A 15,894-nucleotide genomic window follows, 5' to 3' on the forward strand; every position below is an offset into this window, starting at 1 on the left:
TTCTTAGCCCTGCATTTGTTTTTGGTACTCCTTTGGACCATGACAACTGGATCTTGCCCCTTCCACTTCAGTTTCCTCTCCAAACCCAAGAAAATGTTCTTAACCTTGGCACAAAGCCGGCAACATAGCTTTTGGCACAAATGCTGTCAACTGCAGACAACGGTACTCCCCTATCTACAATGATAGTATTCCTTTTCACTCCTAAACTTGAATGGCCCCATGAACCACAGTACACTGATCAGTTTGCTCATCTCCTCAGTAGCATCCAGTCTTATCGACACAAGCTGCAAGAACCTTGTGTGGATCTGGATGAACACAGCAGGCTAAGCAGCATCTTAGAAGCACAAAAGCTGACGTTTCGGGCCTAGACCCTTTCCTGATTCTCCAGCATCTGCAGTTCCTATTATCTCTGCAAGAACCTTGCACTTGTTAGACATGTGTAATAATTGAGACTCCTTCTGCTACTTCCTGAATCATTACCATTCTTCACACGTAGTCACACACCCCTTTTTTTGACCATGGACTAAATCTGAACTATCTACTCTAACAAATGTGACTGTCTCCTAGAGAGAAAAAATTCCATCTCTAATATTTTGCTGTGTCTGAAGTTTCTGACACTTACTGCAGGTATGATTCCAGCGGATCACGCAGGTGTCCACCATCAATCACATGGTACAGCTGTAAAGCATCACCAGTTTACCTTCTCCATGGTATGTTATTTAATTAATTCAGCATTCAAGTTTTGAACTATCACCCAAATGTTATTTATTGTTAAAGTTTATAATAATATTAAACATGCTATAAATTTAATTCAATACTACTATCCTCTGAGTTTTAGTTTAAACTATTGCCCTAGTTTAGAGCAAAAAAGACCAGGAAAATTCATCTACCTGCTTACCTAATTAATGTCTTTAGACCTCAACTCTTACGTTGTCTCTCGTTAAATCTTTTAGACCACTCTGCCTTGAAATGACATAACTGCATTACTTCCCTCAGTCATTGATGTCTGTGATATTCTGTGACATCTGGCCTCCTTGTTACTTCCTCTGTGCGTTTAAAAATCCCCTTATTTCATTTTCTTCAATTTTATTCAAGTTGCTTGATGCCACTCTTTGTCAAATGCCATCTTGATGTCAAAGGCAGTCATGATCATCTCACTCTGGATTTCAACATTTTTTGCCCATTCTTGTTGAGGTAGATCAATAGCTGAATCTCTCTGACAGAACCCAAACTAACCATCATTTATTGGATTATAAGTGAGTAAAATAACACTTGATAGCATTGTTGCTAACATTCTTCATCACTTCCTTGATTTTTGAGAGTAAACCGTAAGGACGTCAATTGACCAGAATGGATTTGTCTTGCTTTTTCTAGAAATGGCATTTCATGCAATTTTCTAAACTGCAGGGTAAATGTTGGTGCTATAGCTACTTGAAACAATTTGGTTACATGTACAGTTTATTCTAAAACTAAGTCTTCAGCATTACAGTGACAGTATTGCCAGGGCATATAGACTTTGCCATATTCCACGTGTTCAACCATTTCTTGGTCTCACATTGAGTGAATCAAGATGTCTGAAGACTGGCATCTATAATATGGGCACCTCCAGAGCAAGCTGAGATGGGTCATTCCATCAGTTTCTTCTAGGTCCCAACTTTTTTACATTGCAACCAATGATTACATTTCAGAAGTATTATGTTAACTGTGAAGTGTTTGGGTAGCCATGAAAATGCCATATAAATATGTATTATTTCATTTCTGTTAGAAAATATAATTAGCATTTCCATTTAAAGTAACTCCTTCTGGGATTTATGAGAGTGCACTAATAAGTGCATTGAAAATGATAAATGGACAGAATTAAGTCTAAGTTTCTTTGCACACGGGACATCAAAGGTCATAGAATTATGAAAACAGACCCTTCAGTCAAACTTGTCCATGCTGACCAGGTTTCCCAAACTGTTTGAGTCCCGTTTGCCTGCATACGGCCAATATCCATCCAAACCTTTCCTGTTGACATACTCATGCAGATGCCTTTGAAATGTTGCAATTGGATTTATCTCTACCAGTTCCTCCGGCAGCTCATTCCATATATGCACCACCCTCTGTGAGGAAGTTGCTGCTCAGGTTCTTTTTTTAAATCTTTCTCTTCTCACGTTAAACTTATGCTGTCAAGTTTTGGACTACCCTCCCCTCGGGAAAAGATCTTCCTGAGACTTCAGAGTGAGTTGTAGGGGTCAGCTGAAATTGTCCTTTGCAATGGCAATAGAATCGGGGATATTTAAGGAAAAACAAAGGGTTGGAGTGGGTTTGGATGGTAAAGAAGGGTGATTTCAGGACTGAGTGGAGAGCAACACCGACTCCAGTGATGGGAGAAAATAGTATGTGGATCTCTGGAATATGCAGGCTGATTCATTACGTGTTTGGAATCAAACTCTATTTGCTTTCCCATGATAATGCTGCTGAAGTTCATGTAAATTTCTACATGAACTTATTTATTTAAAGCTAGATCCATACCCAACTTCTCACAGACCTTGTTAGGTTTGCAATGCCCATTATACAAAGAAACCCAAGATCCCTTTGTCCATCCCATTTCCTAATCTATCACCATTTCAATAATTCTCTACCATTGAGTTCTTCCTACCAAAGAACTGTCATGTATTTGACCACTCACTCAACCTGTGTAAATCACCCTGAAGCTTCTTTATGTCCTCCTCATCAATTACACTCCTATCTAGTTTTGTGTCATCACCAAAAATTGTACCAACTTCTCCTGTGGTCAGTAAATGTAAATAATAGTGTCAGAATTCCTAAGGAGACCAGAAGTTGCTTGATTACATCAAAAGCCTTTTGCAGGTCAACCTTCCAACACCATTGTTGACTCTGGTGAAGTACTGCCTGAGGGCTCATTAACCTCAACCAGTTGAGGTGTGGTGAAAATGACAGACCTTGACATCAAGACCAGGTTCGATCCAATGTCCCAGAAAAACTGGAATCAATGGATATCAGAGGCAAACTCACTGCTAGTTGAAGTCGTACCTGGCACATAGGAAGATAGTTGTGGTTGTTGAAGGTCAGTCATGTCAGTTCAGGATATCTCTGCGGGAGTTCCTCAGGGTGGTGTCCTAGGCCCAAGTATTGTCAGCTGCTCCATCAATGACTTTCTCTCCATTATAAGGTGAGAAGTGGGGATGTTCGCTGATGATTGCACATGTTAAGCACCATTCTTAACTCCTCAGATACTGAAGCAGTCCATGTTCAAATGCAATAAGATATGGGCAATATCCAGACTTTGGCTGACAAGTGGCAAGTAAGGAGAAAATTACTGCAGATGCTGGAATTTGTACTTAAAACAAAAAATACTGGAAATCACAGTGGGTCAGGCAGCATCCATGGAGAGAGAGCAAGCAATGATTTTGAATTTAGATGACTCTTCATTAGAGCACCAAATGGCAAGTAACACTCAAGCCACACAAATATCAGGCAATGACTGTCACCAATGACAGACAATGTAACCATCACATCTTGATATTCATTGGTGTTACTATCATTGAATTCCTCACTATTAACATCCTGAGAATTACCATTGACCAGAAACTCAACTGGATTCACCATATAAACACGGTAACTACAAGTACAGATCAGATGCTGGGAATACTACAGCAACTAACTAATCTCTTGACACACCAGAGCCTATCCATCATCTACAAGACACAAACCAAGAGTGTGATGGAATACTCTGCACTTGCCAGGATGGGTGCAGCTCCAACAGCACTCAAGCTTGACATCATCCAGGACAAAGCAGCCGGCTTGATTGGCACCACATCCACAAAATATCTACTCCCTCCACCACTGAATACTATACCACATGTGGTGTTCAAATACAAAATGTGCTCACTTTACAAAGAATTAAGAAACGTTTGCAGAATTTAAATGCGTAGCAGACAAGCCTATGTGCCAAGTGCTGGAAAATGAGATGAAAATAGATGAATGTTTGATAACTAATCTCGACAAGATAGGCCAAAGGGTTTCTTTCCATGCTGTAAAGACTCTGTGATTCTAAAAATAGCAAGCAGTGGTTAATACTTTATTATGTGGAGAAATCTGAACAAAACTTGTGAAACAAAACCATTTTTGAGTTGATTCATAAGGAGCAATAATGCAAAATGCTTCCTGGACAAACTTGAACTCACACATAACTCTGCTGCCTGTATTCTGATTCACATGGAGTCCTATTCATCGATCACTGCTACACTTGCTGATCTACATTGGCTGTCAGTCTAGCCAAACCCAGTCTTTAAAATTCTCATTCTTGTTTACAACTCGTTTGATGCCTCTTCTCTCTGCCTATCCCTGAAATCTTCTCTAGCCCTGCAACGATCCAAGATATCTGTGCCCCTCCAATCAGATTTTCAATGCATCCCAAATTCCTTTGCGGTTTTATTGATGGGTATGCCTTCAGACACCTAGGCCCTAAATTCTGTAATGTCCTCCATAAATCTCTACCTTATTTTTGCTCCTTTATGATGCTTCACTAAACCTATTTCTGACCAGCCCTTTGTGTACCTATATCAATATCTCCTTTTGTGACTTTGTGTCAAGTGTTATTTATTAATGCCCCTGTGAACCATTTTGGGATATTTACCATGTTAAAAGCCTTATATGGATGCAAATTGCTGCAGTTGGATAATTAAAAGATTACATAAATAAGTAAACCACACCCATTTAATCTTAGTAGTCAAAACGTTTATATATCCTTCAAACCAAAGGAATTATTATTAGGTAAATCATTTCAGAACACAGTTACATCAAGATTGATATTGTGCTGTTGCTAACAGTTCTACAAACTTAACAATCTTTCCAAATTAGGTTAAGTGACTCAATTTCGTGGACTGAGTTATTTTGCACGTTGCGCCTGTTACAGTATTTGTATCTAATTTCAAGGAGCTGGCTTGTCTGACCTTGGTTTTATGCTCATGTTGCCCAAACTAGCAGGGTGGTCTCGAGCTTAAATATCTTGAAGGTTATACTGGGACCTCACAATGCACTGGCTGACTATGATGGGTTAAGGGGTGATGTGATGAACACAATGTGCAGCATTGGCTGAATGAAAGTGTCTCCTGTATTTTGGATGTTTACTCAGTCATTTTCCCTCGTGGTTGACTGGTTGGTGTAATCCCAATTGTGTCTGCCTTTTAAACTGTAGTAAAATATACTCTTTTGTTTCAGAAACATATTTTAAGTTTTACATAACATTTGGCCATTCACTCTTTCTCATGAATTAACTTCATTCTTTGTAAGGAATTATGTACTAAAATTAGCAAAATGTTTTGTTTAATTTGGCCAGTGAGCATAACATTGCCATAGATTGCTTATCTCAATTACCCAGCCACACGCATAACCATTCCCTGAAGAACTTTAATGATTTGTGTGCATTTCAACTTTCCAAACTCTTCAACTAACTTGAGAGAACAGTAGTAAATTCTCTTTGCCCTCTCCTGTGATAGATGTTACATTGATAAATTCCCACCATGACTGTTGACCCAGCTGTTTGTTCAAGTGCTTGTGCAACAGGTGTTGTTTTCATGGCCACCCTGACAGTAACACAAACTGTTTAGTAGTTTAGCTAACCTCTGAGCTATTGTCATCGATGCAAAGCACATTGGGTGTCATTTTTCAAATGTGTCAGAGCTGTTAAAGGCTTTGGGCCAGAAAATGCCAGTACAGTAATAGCTTATGTCTGTTTCAGTCACAATGTTCTGATACACCAGAAGAAGTGCATTAATACATTAATATTTTAATTTTCTCGATACAGAAATCCAAAACAGAAAAAAAGTTACTTGCTTTTGTTACTTGTTTTTAAAAGAAAAGGCTTTTCCAGTACCTTACCTAAACAAGATTAATGTTGCTGTAATTGTTCAAATTACTTACAATGACTTTACTGTCCTAATCTTGGGCATTTGTTCAATATTTTCTCAATAAACATTGATTGATGTGATTCCCACGGTTGCTGAATTGAGTATAAATGGGCCATAAAATTGGTGGGGCGCACAAACCAGGCAGAACAGTGGGTTAATAAAATGTGAGGCTGGATGAACACAGCAGGCCCAGCGGCATCTCAGGAGCACAAAAGCTGATGTTTCGGGCCTAGACCCTTCATCAGAGAGGGGGATGGGGTGAGGGTTCTGGAATAAATAGGGAGAGAGGGGGAGGCGGACTGAAGATGGAGAGAAAAGAAGATAGGTGGAGAGGAGAGTATAGATGGGGAGGTAGGGAGGGAATAGGTCAGTCCAGGGAAGACGGACAGGTCAAGGAGGTGGGATGAGGTTAGTAGATAGGAAATGGAGGTGCGGCTTGAGGTGGGAGGAAGGGATGGGTGAGAGGAAGAACAGGTTAGGAGGCAGAGACAGGCTGGGCTGGTTTTGGGATGCAGTGGGTGGAGGGGAAGAGCTGGGCTGGTTGTATGGTGCAGTGGGGGCAGGGGACGAACTGGGCTGGTTTTGGGATGCGGTGGGGGAAGGGGAGATTTTGAAGTTTGTGAAGTCCACATTGATACCATTGGGCTGCAGGGTTCCCAAGCAGAATATGAGTTGCTGTTCCTGCATGTCCGTCATGGGCCTCCTGCAGTGCCACAATGATGCCACCCGAAGGTTGCAGGAACAGCAACTCATATTCCGCTTGGGAACGCTGCAGCCCAATGGCATCAATGTGGACTTCACAAGCTTCAAAATCTCCCCTTCCCCCACCGCATCCCAAAACCAGCCCAGTTTGTCCCCTCCCCCCACTGCACCACACAACCAGCCCAGCTCTTCCCCTCCACCCACTGCATCCCAAAACCAGTCCAACCTGTCTCTGCCTCCCTAACCTGTTCTTCCTCTCACCCATCCCTTCCTCCCACCCCAAGCCGCACCTCCATCTCCTACCTACTAACCTCATCCCACCTCCTTGACCTGTCCGTCTTCCCTGGACTGACCAATCCCCTCACTACCTCCCCACCTATACTCTCCTCTCCACCTATCTTCTCTCCATCTTCGGTCTGCTCCCCCTCCCTCCCTATTCTTTCCAGAACCTCACCCCATCCCCCCCTCTGATGAAGGGTCTAGGCCCGAAACGTCAGCTTTTGTGCTCCTGAGATGCTGCTGGGCCTGCTGTGTTCATCCAGCCTCACATTTTATTATCTTGGATTCTCCAGCATCTGCAGTTCCCATTATCACAGAACAGTGGGTTAAATGTAATCATTTTGCCTCTGATATTCAAACCCAGTCTAGAGTGATGAGAAGAATATTTGGTATCTTATAAAACTCCTAAGTAAAATTACACTGACCTGTGTAAATCCAATTTCCCTGCGCACAAGCTAACAGAATGTTGATTTGTTAATTTGGAAATGTTTGATTTGTGTATTAGTACATTATACCAAATTCTGGATTTGTCTTGGGTATTCTCAGGTATAATAGTGTTGGTCACTACAGTAATTGGTCCAAGTACCTTACACCTAGGAAAGTGCCTATGTTTTTTTTTATTCATTAGCGTGATGAGGGCATTGCTGGCTAGGCAGCATTTATTGCCCATCCCTAATTGCCCAGACGGCAGTTCAAAGTCAACCTCATTGCTGTAGGTCTGGAGTCACATGTAGGTCAGAGCAGGTAAGGATGGCAGTTTCCCTCTCTAAAGGACATTAGATTTTCCCACAATCGACAATGGATTCATGGTCATCATTAGATTCCTAATTCCGGATATTTTATTGAATTCAAATTCTACCATCTGCCGTGGAGGGATTCGAAACCAGGTCCCCAGGGTCTCTGGATTAACAGTCCAGCGATAATACCACAAGGCCATTGCCTCCCCTAAAGTTAGCTTAAACTATCTATTTAAGCTGGAAGTATAACACTCTTAGTCACTTGCAATGCAATGAGAAGATTACGTCTTTCACTTACACCCATGTGATTCTCTGGACTTTCAAAACTAGACTAAAATATTCAGTGAGACAAGACCATGGACAAATAATTAAGGTACATTGTATTACAGCAAGCTTAAAGAAATAAATTTTGCCTTGATTCACCAGTCAAAGAACCTCGTTGCAAAAAGAGAAATAAAGAATTGGATTTTAACCCTACCTTCTCCCCCAGCCAACTAATGCACAATTAAACTAATTAAGAAACTACTCCACCCACACCCGCCACCACAAAATACGGTACCCCCATTCTGTGCTTCCTTCTGGTGCCTTTAAGATCCAAGTCTCCAGAACTTTCCTTCCCCTTCCGAGGGTGCCTAATCTCTCCATGTCCAAAGTCCCAGACTTGCTAGAGACCTGTATCTGTGCTGCCTTCTTCATAGGATAGTTTGAAGTCATAGCAGTGTCTGCTATTTAACATTAGCACCACCAGATCACAAGAATCGTCAGTTAATCAGATTAGTCAGCAGCTGTCAAGGACCGGACTTTCTTCACTGAGAACCTGAAGTCCCACAGTAAGTTTAAGGTGTCCCACCAAGTAATATTGATGCAAGTCAGCTTTTTAAAAGTCTTTTAACTTGTGACTGATTTTTCTAGCGGGGTGTGAATGAAGTGCCAGCGCCCTTACCTTGGTGAAATTCACCACCATAAAACAATGTATATAACTGTATCTGGTAATTGAGTCAATTATTTATAACTGTCCTTCAGACCAGCATTGTGTTTAAAATGAGCAAGTTTCCCCACAGGAAGCCAGGTTTCTTGCCCAGACCTCCTAGGCTGGTGAATTGTTTGCCTATATGTCTTTTTGACCTTTTTCAATGGGATGGCAATCTATTACATAGAACATAAAACATTACAGCACAGTACAGGCCCTTCGGCCTTCGATGTTGTGCCGACCTGTCATACCAACCTGAAGCCCATCTAACCTACACTATTCCATGTACATCCATATGTTTGTCCAATGACGACTTAAATGTACTTAAAGTTGGCGAATCTACTACCGTTGCAGGCAAAGCATTCCATTCCCTTACTACTCTCTGAGTAAAGAAACTACCTCTGACATCTGTCCTATATCTTTCACCCCTCAGTTTAAAGCTATGCCCCCTCATGCTCACTGTCGCCATCCAAGGAAAAAGGCTCTCCCTATCCACCTTATCTAACCCTCTGATTATTTTATATGTCTCAATTAAGTCACCTCTCAACCTTCTTCTCTCTAATGAAAACAGCCTCAAGTCCCTCAGCCCTTCCTTGTAAGACCTTCCCTCCATACCAGGCAACATCCTAGTAAATCTCCTCTGCACCCTTTCCAAAGCTTCCACATCCTTCTTATAACGCGGTGACCAGAACTGTACGCAATACTCCAAGTGCAGCCATACCAGAGTTTTGTACAGCTGCAGCATAACCTCTTGGTTCTGGAACTCGATCCCTCTATTAATAAAAGCTAAAACACTGTATGCCTTCTTAACAACTCTGTCAACCTGGGTGGCAACTTTCAAGGATCTGTGTACATGGACATCGAAATCTCTCTGCTCATCTACACTACCAAGAATCTTACCATTAGCCCAGTACTTTGCATTCCGGTTACTATTTAATTCCTTCTGCACTCAGTGGTCCCCTAGTTAGCCTTTCATGAAAACCAGCAATCTCATTCCCTTAAATTTAAGCAAAAATACTGAAAGTGCTCAGCTGATTAGTGTTCTGACCCAGCCCCCGGCATGTTACCAAAGTTATTACAGTTCCAGATGAATGCTACAAATTGTTCAAGCTCCTAAGTGAGGAGGAATAAAATGGCTGTGCTTCGTTATTCACTCATCCTCTCAGTTAGTTGCAACAATGTTAATTTAAAATGGATCCCTCCGTTACAGATGCCTTTCTGACAGATGAATTTGTTTTAAAAGGAGCTAATTTAATCAAGCTCTCTTGATGTAGCAAAAAAGCTGGTTTATTAAGTAGTCTATGTGTAAAGGAAAAGTTACAACACACACAGAGTAGAAATAAGAAGTGAGTCCAAAAACAGATAAAAGTTAAAAGTCTCTCTCATTGTTTTTTTTTGTAAAGAAGTTGATAGTGGAACACTGATAGTTGAGGAATCAATTGGTTTTGCACTGAGTTGAAATTCTTTTGTCCTGTTCCCTTTTCTTGCATGCCAATGCCTAAGCAACCTCTACTCTCACTTTCCTCTGTGCCATTGGATGGACCTTATCCACTCTAGGTACCTCATAAAATTTAAGGCCAGATAGCCTATCCAATATCCTCCTGATAAATTTTAAATGCTTCAAGTGTCTGAATTATCTCTTCTTTCACCAGGATCTTGATAGCATCTTCTTTATTAAACTCAGAAGTATTCTTCTGAGTATTCAGAAGTAACACCTCAGTTATGTCTCCCATAAATTTCCTTTCTGGTAGCTAATGAACCACACTTGTCTTCTTAATTCTCTTTCACTAATTATATGTTATAAAAGACTGCAGCCTTCGTTTTTATGTAAGCTGCCAGTTTCTTTTCATACTCTTTCTCGGCATCTTTTGGTTGCATTCTCACCTCTCTGAACCTTTCACACTCAGCCTGGTTCTAGGCTGTAGAATCCTTACAATACTTGTTTTATATTTGTAAGTATTGTGAACATAGTTTTTCTTTTTCATCTAAATCCCTATTTCTTTCATCATGCAGGGAGCTGCAATTTTATTTGCTTTACCTTTCCTCTTTGATTGAATATAGCTTGACTATGTCCTATCACTTTATGGAAGGCTGTCCATTGTTTAATTACGATTTTTTCCTGTCAGCCTTTGATTCCAATTTATCAGCTATCTCAGACACTATTGAGCTGGAATGGAAGCAAGTCATCCAGACTTCCTAAGAAAGAGAATGTATCATGATAAAAGAACATCCAGTGGTTCGCAACAGTTCTACATCTATTCAGCTCACTGGGAAGAATTCTGTGCCTCCCCTTGGCAAGTTTGGTGTCAGGTGACATGTAATAAATCAGGAAGGTGGCGGGTCAGAACTCTGCTTCCTTCCCACCTCCACCCCAGTTAAGTCCATTGTTAATGTTCAATTAAGGGTTCCATTGCATTTCTAATGGTATTAATCCAGTCATGAGTGGGTATGGAGCTCACCATACAGGTGGGTGAACACATTAAACAAATCTATGTAGGATTACTAACGGGCTCTTCTGGAGGTGGTGGGGTTCTGCTGAAAGTTATTACTTTGCCTTTGCTGCCAATCCCTTTCCCCATGCAAATGCTCAACATCATTCGCTCTGGCCTGGGATGCAGCAATGGTTCTCACCTCAGGTGCATGTCATTACCGGTAGCAGCTATCATCTTAAGACTGGAAGACTAAATGATGTAGCAGTAGAAGCAGACCATTCTTCCAATTGAGTCTTCCCCACTTTTCAATGAGAAGATGCCACTATATTAATTCTCAACTCCATTTTCCTGCCTTATTCCCAGAATATTTGGTCCCTTATTCATTAAAAATCCAGCTGAACCAGGAATATATTTAACAACCCAACCTTAACGGCTCTCTGCAGCAAAGAGTCCCTCCATATCCAGAAACAAACTGGTGAACCTTCTCCATTATACTCCAGTGACACTATATCTTTCCTTACTGAACCTAATTGAAAACATTATACTCACCTTGCTGGAACGTATCGGTCTTGCTCAGAATTGGAGCCATGTTAAGTGGGATCACCCATGAATGCTCAAGTTACCAGCAATCTCTGTACATGCCTTCTTGTTTTGATGAGCTGGTATGTGAGCCTTTCCAGCCTGGAGCAGTACCTCCATGGAGGCATTAATGAAACTGCTCCTTCTGTAATGTCACATTTGTTGTTATCTCTGCCATTGACAGGACTCTTTTGCTGTTTTTCCTGGGACTGTTTACCATGTTCCATGTTTGCTGAATTGTACCTGCATCTTAGCAAGGTTCTGACAAGGTTCCATGTGGCACACTGGTCAACAAATTAAAACCTCATAAGATCTCAGAGAAAATTAGAAGTTGGACCCAAAATTGGCTCAGTGGCATGAGTTATTTCTGTGATTGTAAGGCTTTTTTGTGGAGGGTTTTGCAAGACTGAATAGTTGGACCCGTGCCCACCTGTAAGAGGCCTGATTCAGACGTTTGCAGATAATGTGAAAATTGGTCATCAGATTAATAATGAGGATGAAGGCCGTCAACAAAATGAAGATAGCAATGGAATGATCAAGTGGACGGAAAATGGCAAAATGGAATTTCATCTGAGGAAATGTGAGGTAATGCATTTAGAAAGGACAAAGAAATATACAATAAAAAAAATGGATACTCAGAAGTGTGGAGTAACAGAAGGATCTTGAATTGCACGTCCATAGGTCCCAAATTCTGTGAAACAAAAAGAAAAGGTCATCACAAAGGCATTTGGGATTTATCCTTTCTAGCTAAGGCCTAGAGTATAACATCAGGGTTATTTTTTTAAATTCCTTAAGTATAAGGAACAGAGTTAGTCTGTTAAATACTTCTGTATTTAAATTTAAGCAAAATATATCTGGATTAAAAAATTTAGATCTAGAAATGTCATGTATGAAAGTACACAAAAGAAGCCATTAAATGATAGACAAAATAATGTCATGCAAATGCAGTGTCTGTTTGTGAATCTTGAACACTAATTTCTAGGCTGAGAAGTTTTCTATTTCAATTAAGATTTTAATACAAAACTGAAATTTTGCGTTTAAAAGATAGTAAACACACTGTTGGTTGAGCTAAGTGATTGAATTGTTCGCGAAAATAAAATCTGACAAATCAGTGGAGGTATAACGCAGCACACCTCTCAGCCAAAAAACATAAATGTTTGGCATTTCTTTATTTTAAAATAGAGCTAATGTTCCAGAAGAATGTAAGAGATCAGTACAGCCTCCACAACCAGTAGCATCAGAGTGCTCACACCTCTGTAGAAATGGACATTGTACTCCAACAGGAAAATGCTGCTGTAGTCCAGGCTGGGAGGGAGAATTCTGCAGAGTGGGTAAGTAGGTTCTCTTGCATTTTTGAAAAAAATATAAAATATTGTAGACCAAAGGAATGGCATAATACTATAAAGCAACTTTTATACCTGATCAATTTGTAAGCAAGAATTAAGTCAGCTACATTATTACTGTTCTCCAAATATTAATGCAACATTTTCTCAAATCAAACCATTTATACTCTGGCTTCTTTTATCACATGACCATATTCAGTGAAAGAAAACATAAGTAACATCCATATCCTTCTGGATTTCTGTCCATTGCATATATCTTTCATTTAGTTTCTTTCAGGAACCTACATGATCACCTCACTTTTTAATGTCAGGCTGCTGCCACAAATCAGCAAACAACATCTGATTTTAGTTGGTAGGCTTCAATTTTATTATATTGGAAGTCTTACAGTCCACATTAGGTTTAACATAAACATCAAAAGCATTATTTTGTTCAGCAAAAATTTGTGTTCATTGTCAAGGGGTTTCTCCAACTGATGATCACAACTGCAGTATTTTCTTCAACTACTTGAATTTTTACATTTTCTAATGAAGATCTGAAAGAAAAACGATTTTGAGAAAAATGAAACAAAGAAAATCATTTCAATGCTAAGTCAAAAGAACGTTCCTAAATTGCTGTGCCATTTTCGCTTTCAGTGATCACTTTCCCAAGTAAAAAATAGCCCGGAGTCCAGAAAAAGGGGAGTCTGACATAATTTTCTTCTTTAATTTCCAATTGATATTTTACTTCAATAATGAAACTAGAATTTGATGATCAATTGATTGATTGTCACATGTACCAAAGTACAGTGAAAAGCTTTGTTTATGAGCAATACACGCAGATCATAGTAAGCAAGGATGTAAAGATCAGAGGTTGTAAAAGGACTTGGACAGAGGCGCACAGATTACATTGCACAGGGTGTACGCTAAGCAAGATCAACATTAGCAAGATTAGCATTATTTGAGGCTAGAGAGTCCATTCATCAGTCTAATAGCGGCCGGGAAGAAGCTGTTCCTGAACCTGCTGGTGCGTGTATTCAGGCTTCTGTATCTACTACTGAGTGGAAGAGTTTGTAAGAAACCAATACGAAGGTGCACTGGGTCTTTGATGATGTTGGCAGCCTTTTCGTGGTGCTGAGCAGTGTAAATGGAGTCCATGGATGGAAGGTTGTCTTCTGTGATCGTCTGCGTTGTGCACACCATTTTCTGAAGTTTCATATGGTCTGGGTCAGAGCAGTTGCTATATCAGGCTGTTATGCACCAGCTCAGCATGCTTTCAGTAGTGCATCTGTAAAAATTGGTGAGGGTCCTTATGGACATGCCAAATTTCCTGAGCCACCTGAGGAGGAAGAAGTGTTATTGTGCCTTCTTGACCATCACAGCTACATGGGAAGCCCATGATAGGTTGTCGGTTATCATTACTCTGAGTAACTTGATGCTTTATACCCTCTCAATGAAACCAAATGTGAAGAACAAGCATATTCTTAATCCAGCCAAGCTGATTGGATAAGTAGTAGGGGATAGACTAAACGATAACAAACTCGTATTCTGCTTACACATCAGTACAGACATTACATCTTTTTACAGATAATTAGGAGCAGGAGTAGGCAATTCAGGCCCCCAGCCAACTCTGCCATTCAATATGATCATGTCTGATGTCACTCCAGCCTCAGCTCCATTTCCTGCCCATTCGCCGGGATCCTTCAACCAATTACTAATTAAAAATCTGCCTATATCGTCCATAAATTTTCTCAATATTCCAACATCCACTGCATTTGAGATAGTAAATTCTATAATTTCACAACCCTTCAAATGAAATAATTTCTCCTCATCTCTGTTTTAAATCTGCTACTCCATCCTAAAAGTATGACCTCTTGTTCTGGATTACCCTACAAGGAAATATCCTTTCTCTATCTACTTTGTCAATCCTCTTTAACATCATATATACCTCAATTAGACTTCCTCTCATCCAAACTCCACAAAGCATTGGCCTAAATACAACTACACCCACCCTCAAGTAAGGGAACCAAAACTTCATGCAATACTCCAGGTAGAGCAGTAGCAATACTTCATTACCTTGTCCCTTTAGCAATAAATGCCAACATTCTATTTTTCTTCCTTATTACTTGCTGTATCTGCATACTAGTTTCCTGCAACTCATGCACAAGTACATTGAGATCCCTTTGTACTGAGGTACTCTGTAGTTTCTCTCCATTTAGATAACAAGTTGTCTTTCAACCAAAATAGACAATGACACCTTATCTGTGTTAAACTCTCTTTGCCAAATTTTGGCTTATTTGCCCAACCTATCTATACCCATTTGTTATATGTTTATTGCAACTTACTTTCCCGCCTGTTTTAGTGTCATCTACAAATTTGGCGATAGCATTTTCTATCCCTGCATCCAAATCATTAGTATAGATTTAAATAGTTGGTGTCAGAGTTGGGGAAGTTACCAAAAAGATTGAGGGCAGAGCAGTAGACATTGTTTACTTGGACTTTAGTAAAGCCTTTAACAAGGTTGCGCATGGTGGACTAATTAGTAAAGTTAGGTCACATGATTCAGGGTGAGTTTGCCAATTGGAAACATAATTGGCTTAACAACAGGTGACAGAGAGTGACGGTGGAGGGTTGCTTTTCGGACTGGACGCCTGTCACAGGCGGCGTTCCACAGTGATTGATTCTGGGTCCTCTTTTGTTTGTCATTTATATAAAATGATTTGGATGAGAATATAGAAGGCATGGTTAGAATGTTGGCAGATGACACCAAAATTAGTGGCATAGTAGACAGTGAAGAAGATTTTCTAAGATTATGAAGAGATCTTGTTCAAATGAATCAATGGACTGAAAAATGTCAGAGTTCAATATGGATAAGTGTGAGATGTTGCTTTTTGGTACAACAAATAGGGATAGAGCTTATATAATTAATGTAGAGCTTTGAGTAGTGCTGTGGAAGAGAGG

General features: G+C 40.2%; 2 protein-coding genes across 6 annotated transcripts in view; one reads left to right on the plus strand and one right to left on the minus strand.

Moving 5' to 3' along the window:
- Positions 1 to 15,894, plus strand: part of hhip (hedgehog interacting protein) — a 181,520-nt gene that overhangs the window by 131,380 nt on the left and 34,246 nt on the right. For 3 of the 4 annotated variants that reach the window (XM_048545802.2, XM_048545816.2, XM_048545809.2), the window contains exon 12: positions 12,797 to 12,945. The exons of the other annotated variant lie outside the window; for it this stretch is intronic. In XM_048545802.2, coding sequence (XP_048401759.1) covers positions 12,797 to 12,945 — 149 coding nt within the window. The remainder of the gene's footprint in view (positions 1 to 12,796; positions 12,946 to 15,894) is intronic. 4 annotated transcript variants of the gene reach the window in all.
- anapc10 (anaphase promoting complex subunit 10) overlaps positions 13,375 to 15,894 on the minus strand; it is a 170,758-nt gene continuing 168,238 nt past the window's right edge. The window contains exon 8 of one of the 2 annotated variants that reach the window (XR_009445647.1): positions 13,375 to 13,490. The gene's annotated coding sequence lies outside the window, so the exon portion shown is untranslated. The remainder of the gene's footprint in view (positions 13,491 to 15,894) is intronic. The other variant, XR_009445649.1, reaches the window with a different exon arrangement.

Source organism: Stegostoma tigrinum, chromosome 1, assembly GCF_030684315.1.
Source record: "Stegostoma tigrinum isolate sSteTig4 chromosome 1, sSteTig4.hap1, whole genome shotgun sequence".
NCBI lineage: Eukaryota > Metazoa > Chordata > Chondrichthyes > Orectolobiformes > Stegostomatidae > Stegostoma > Stegostoma tigrinum.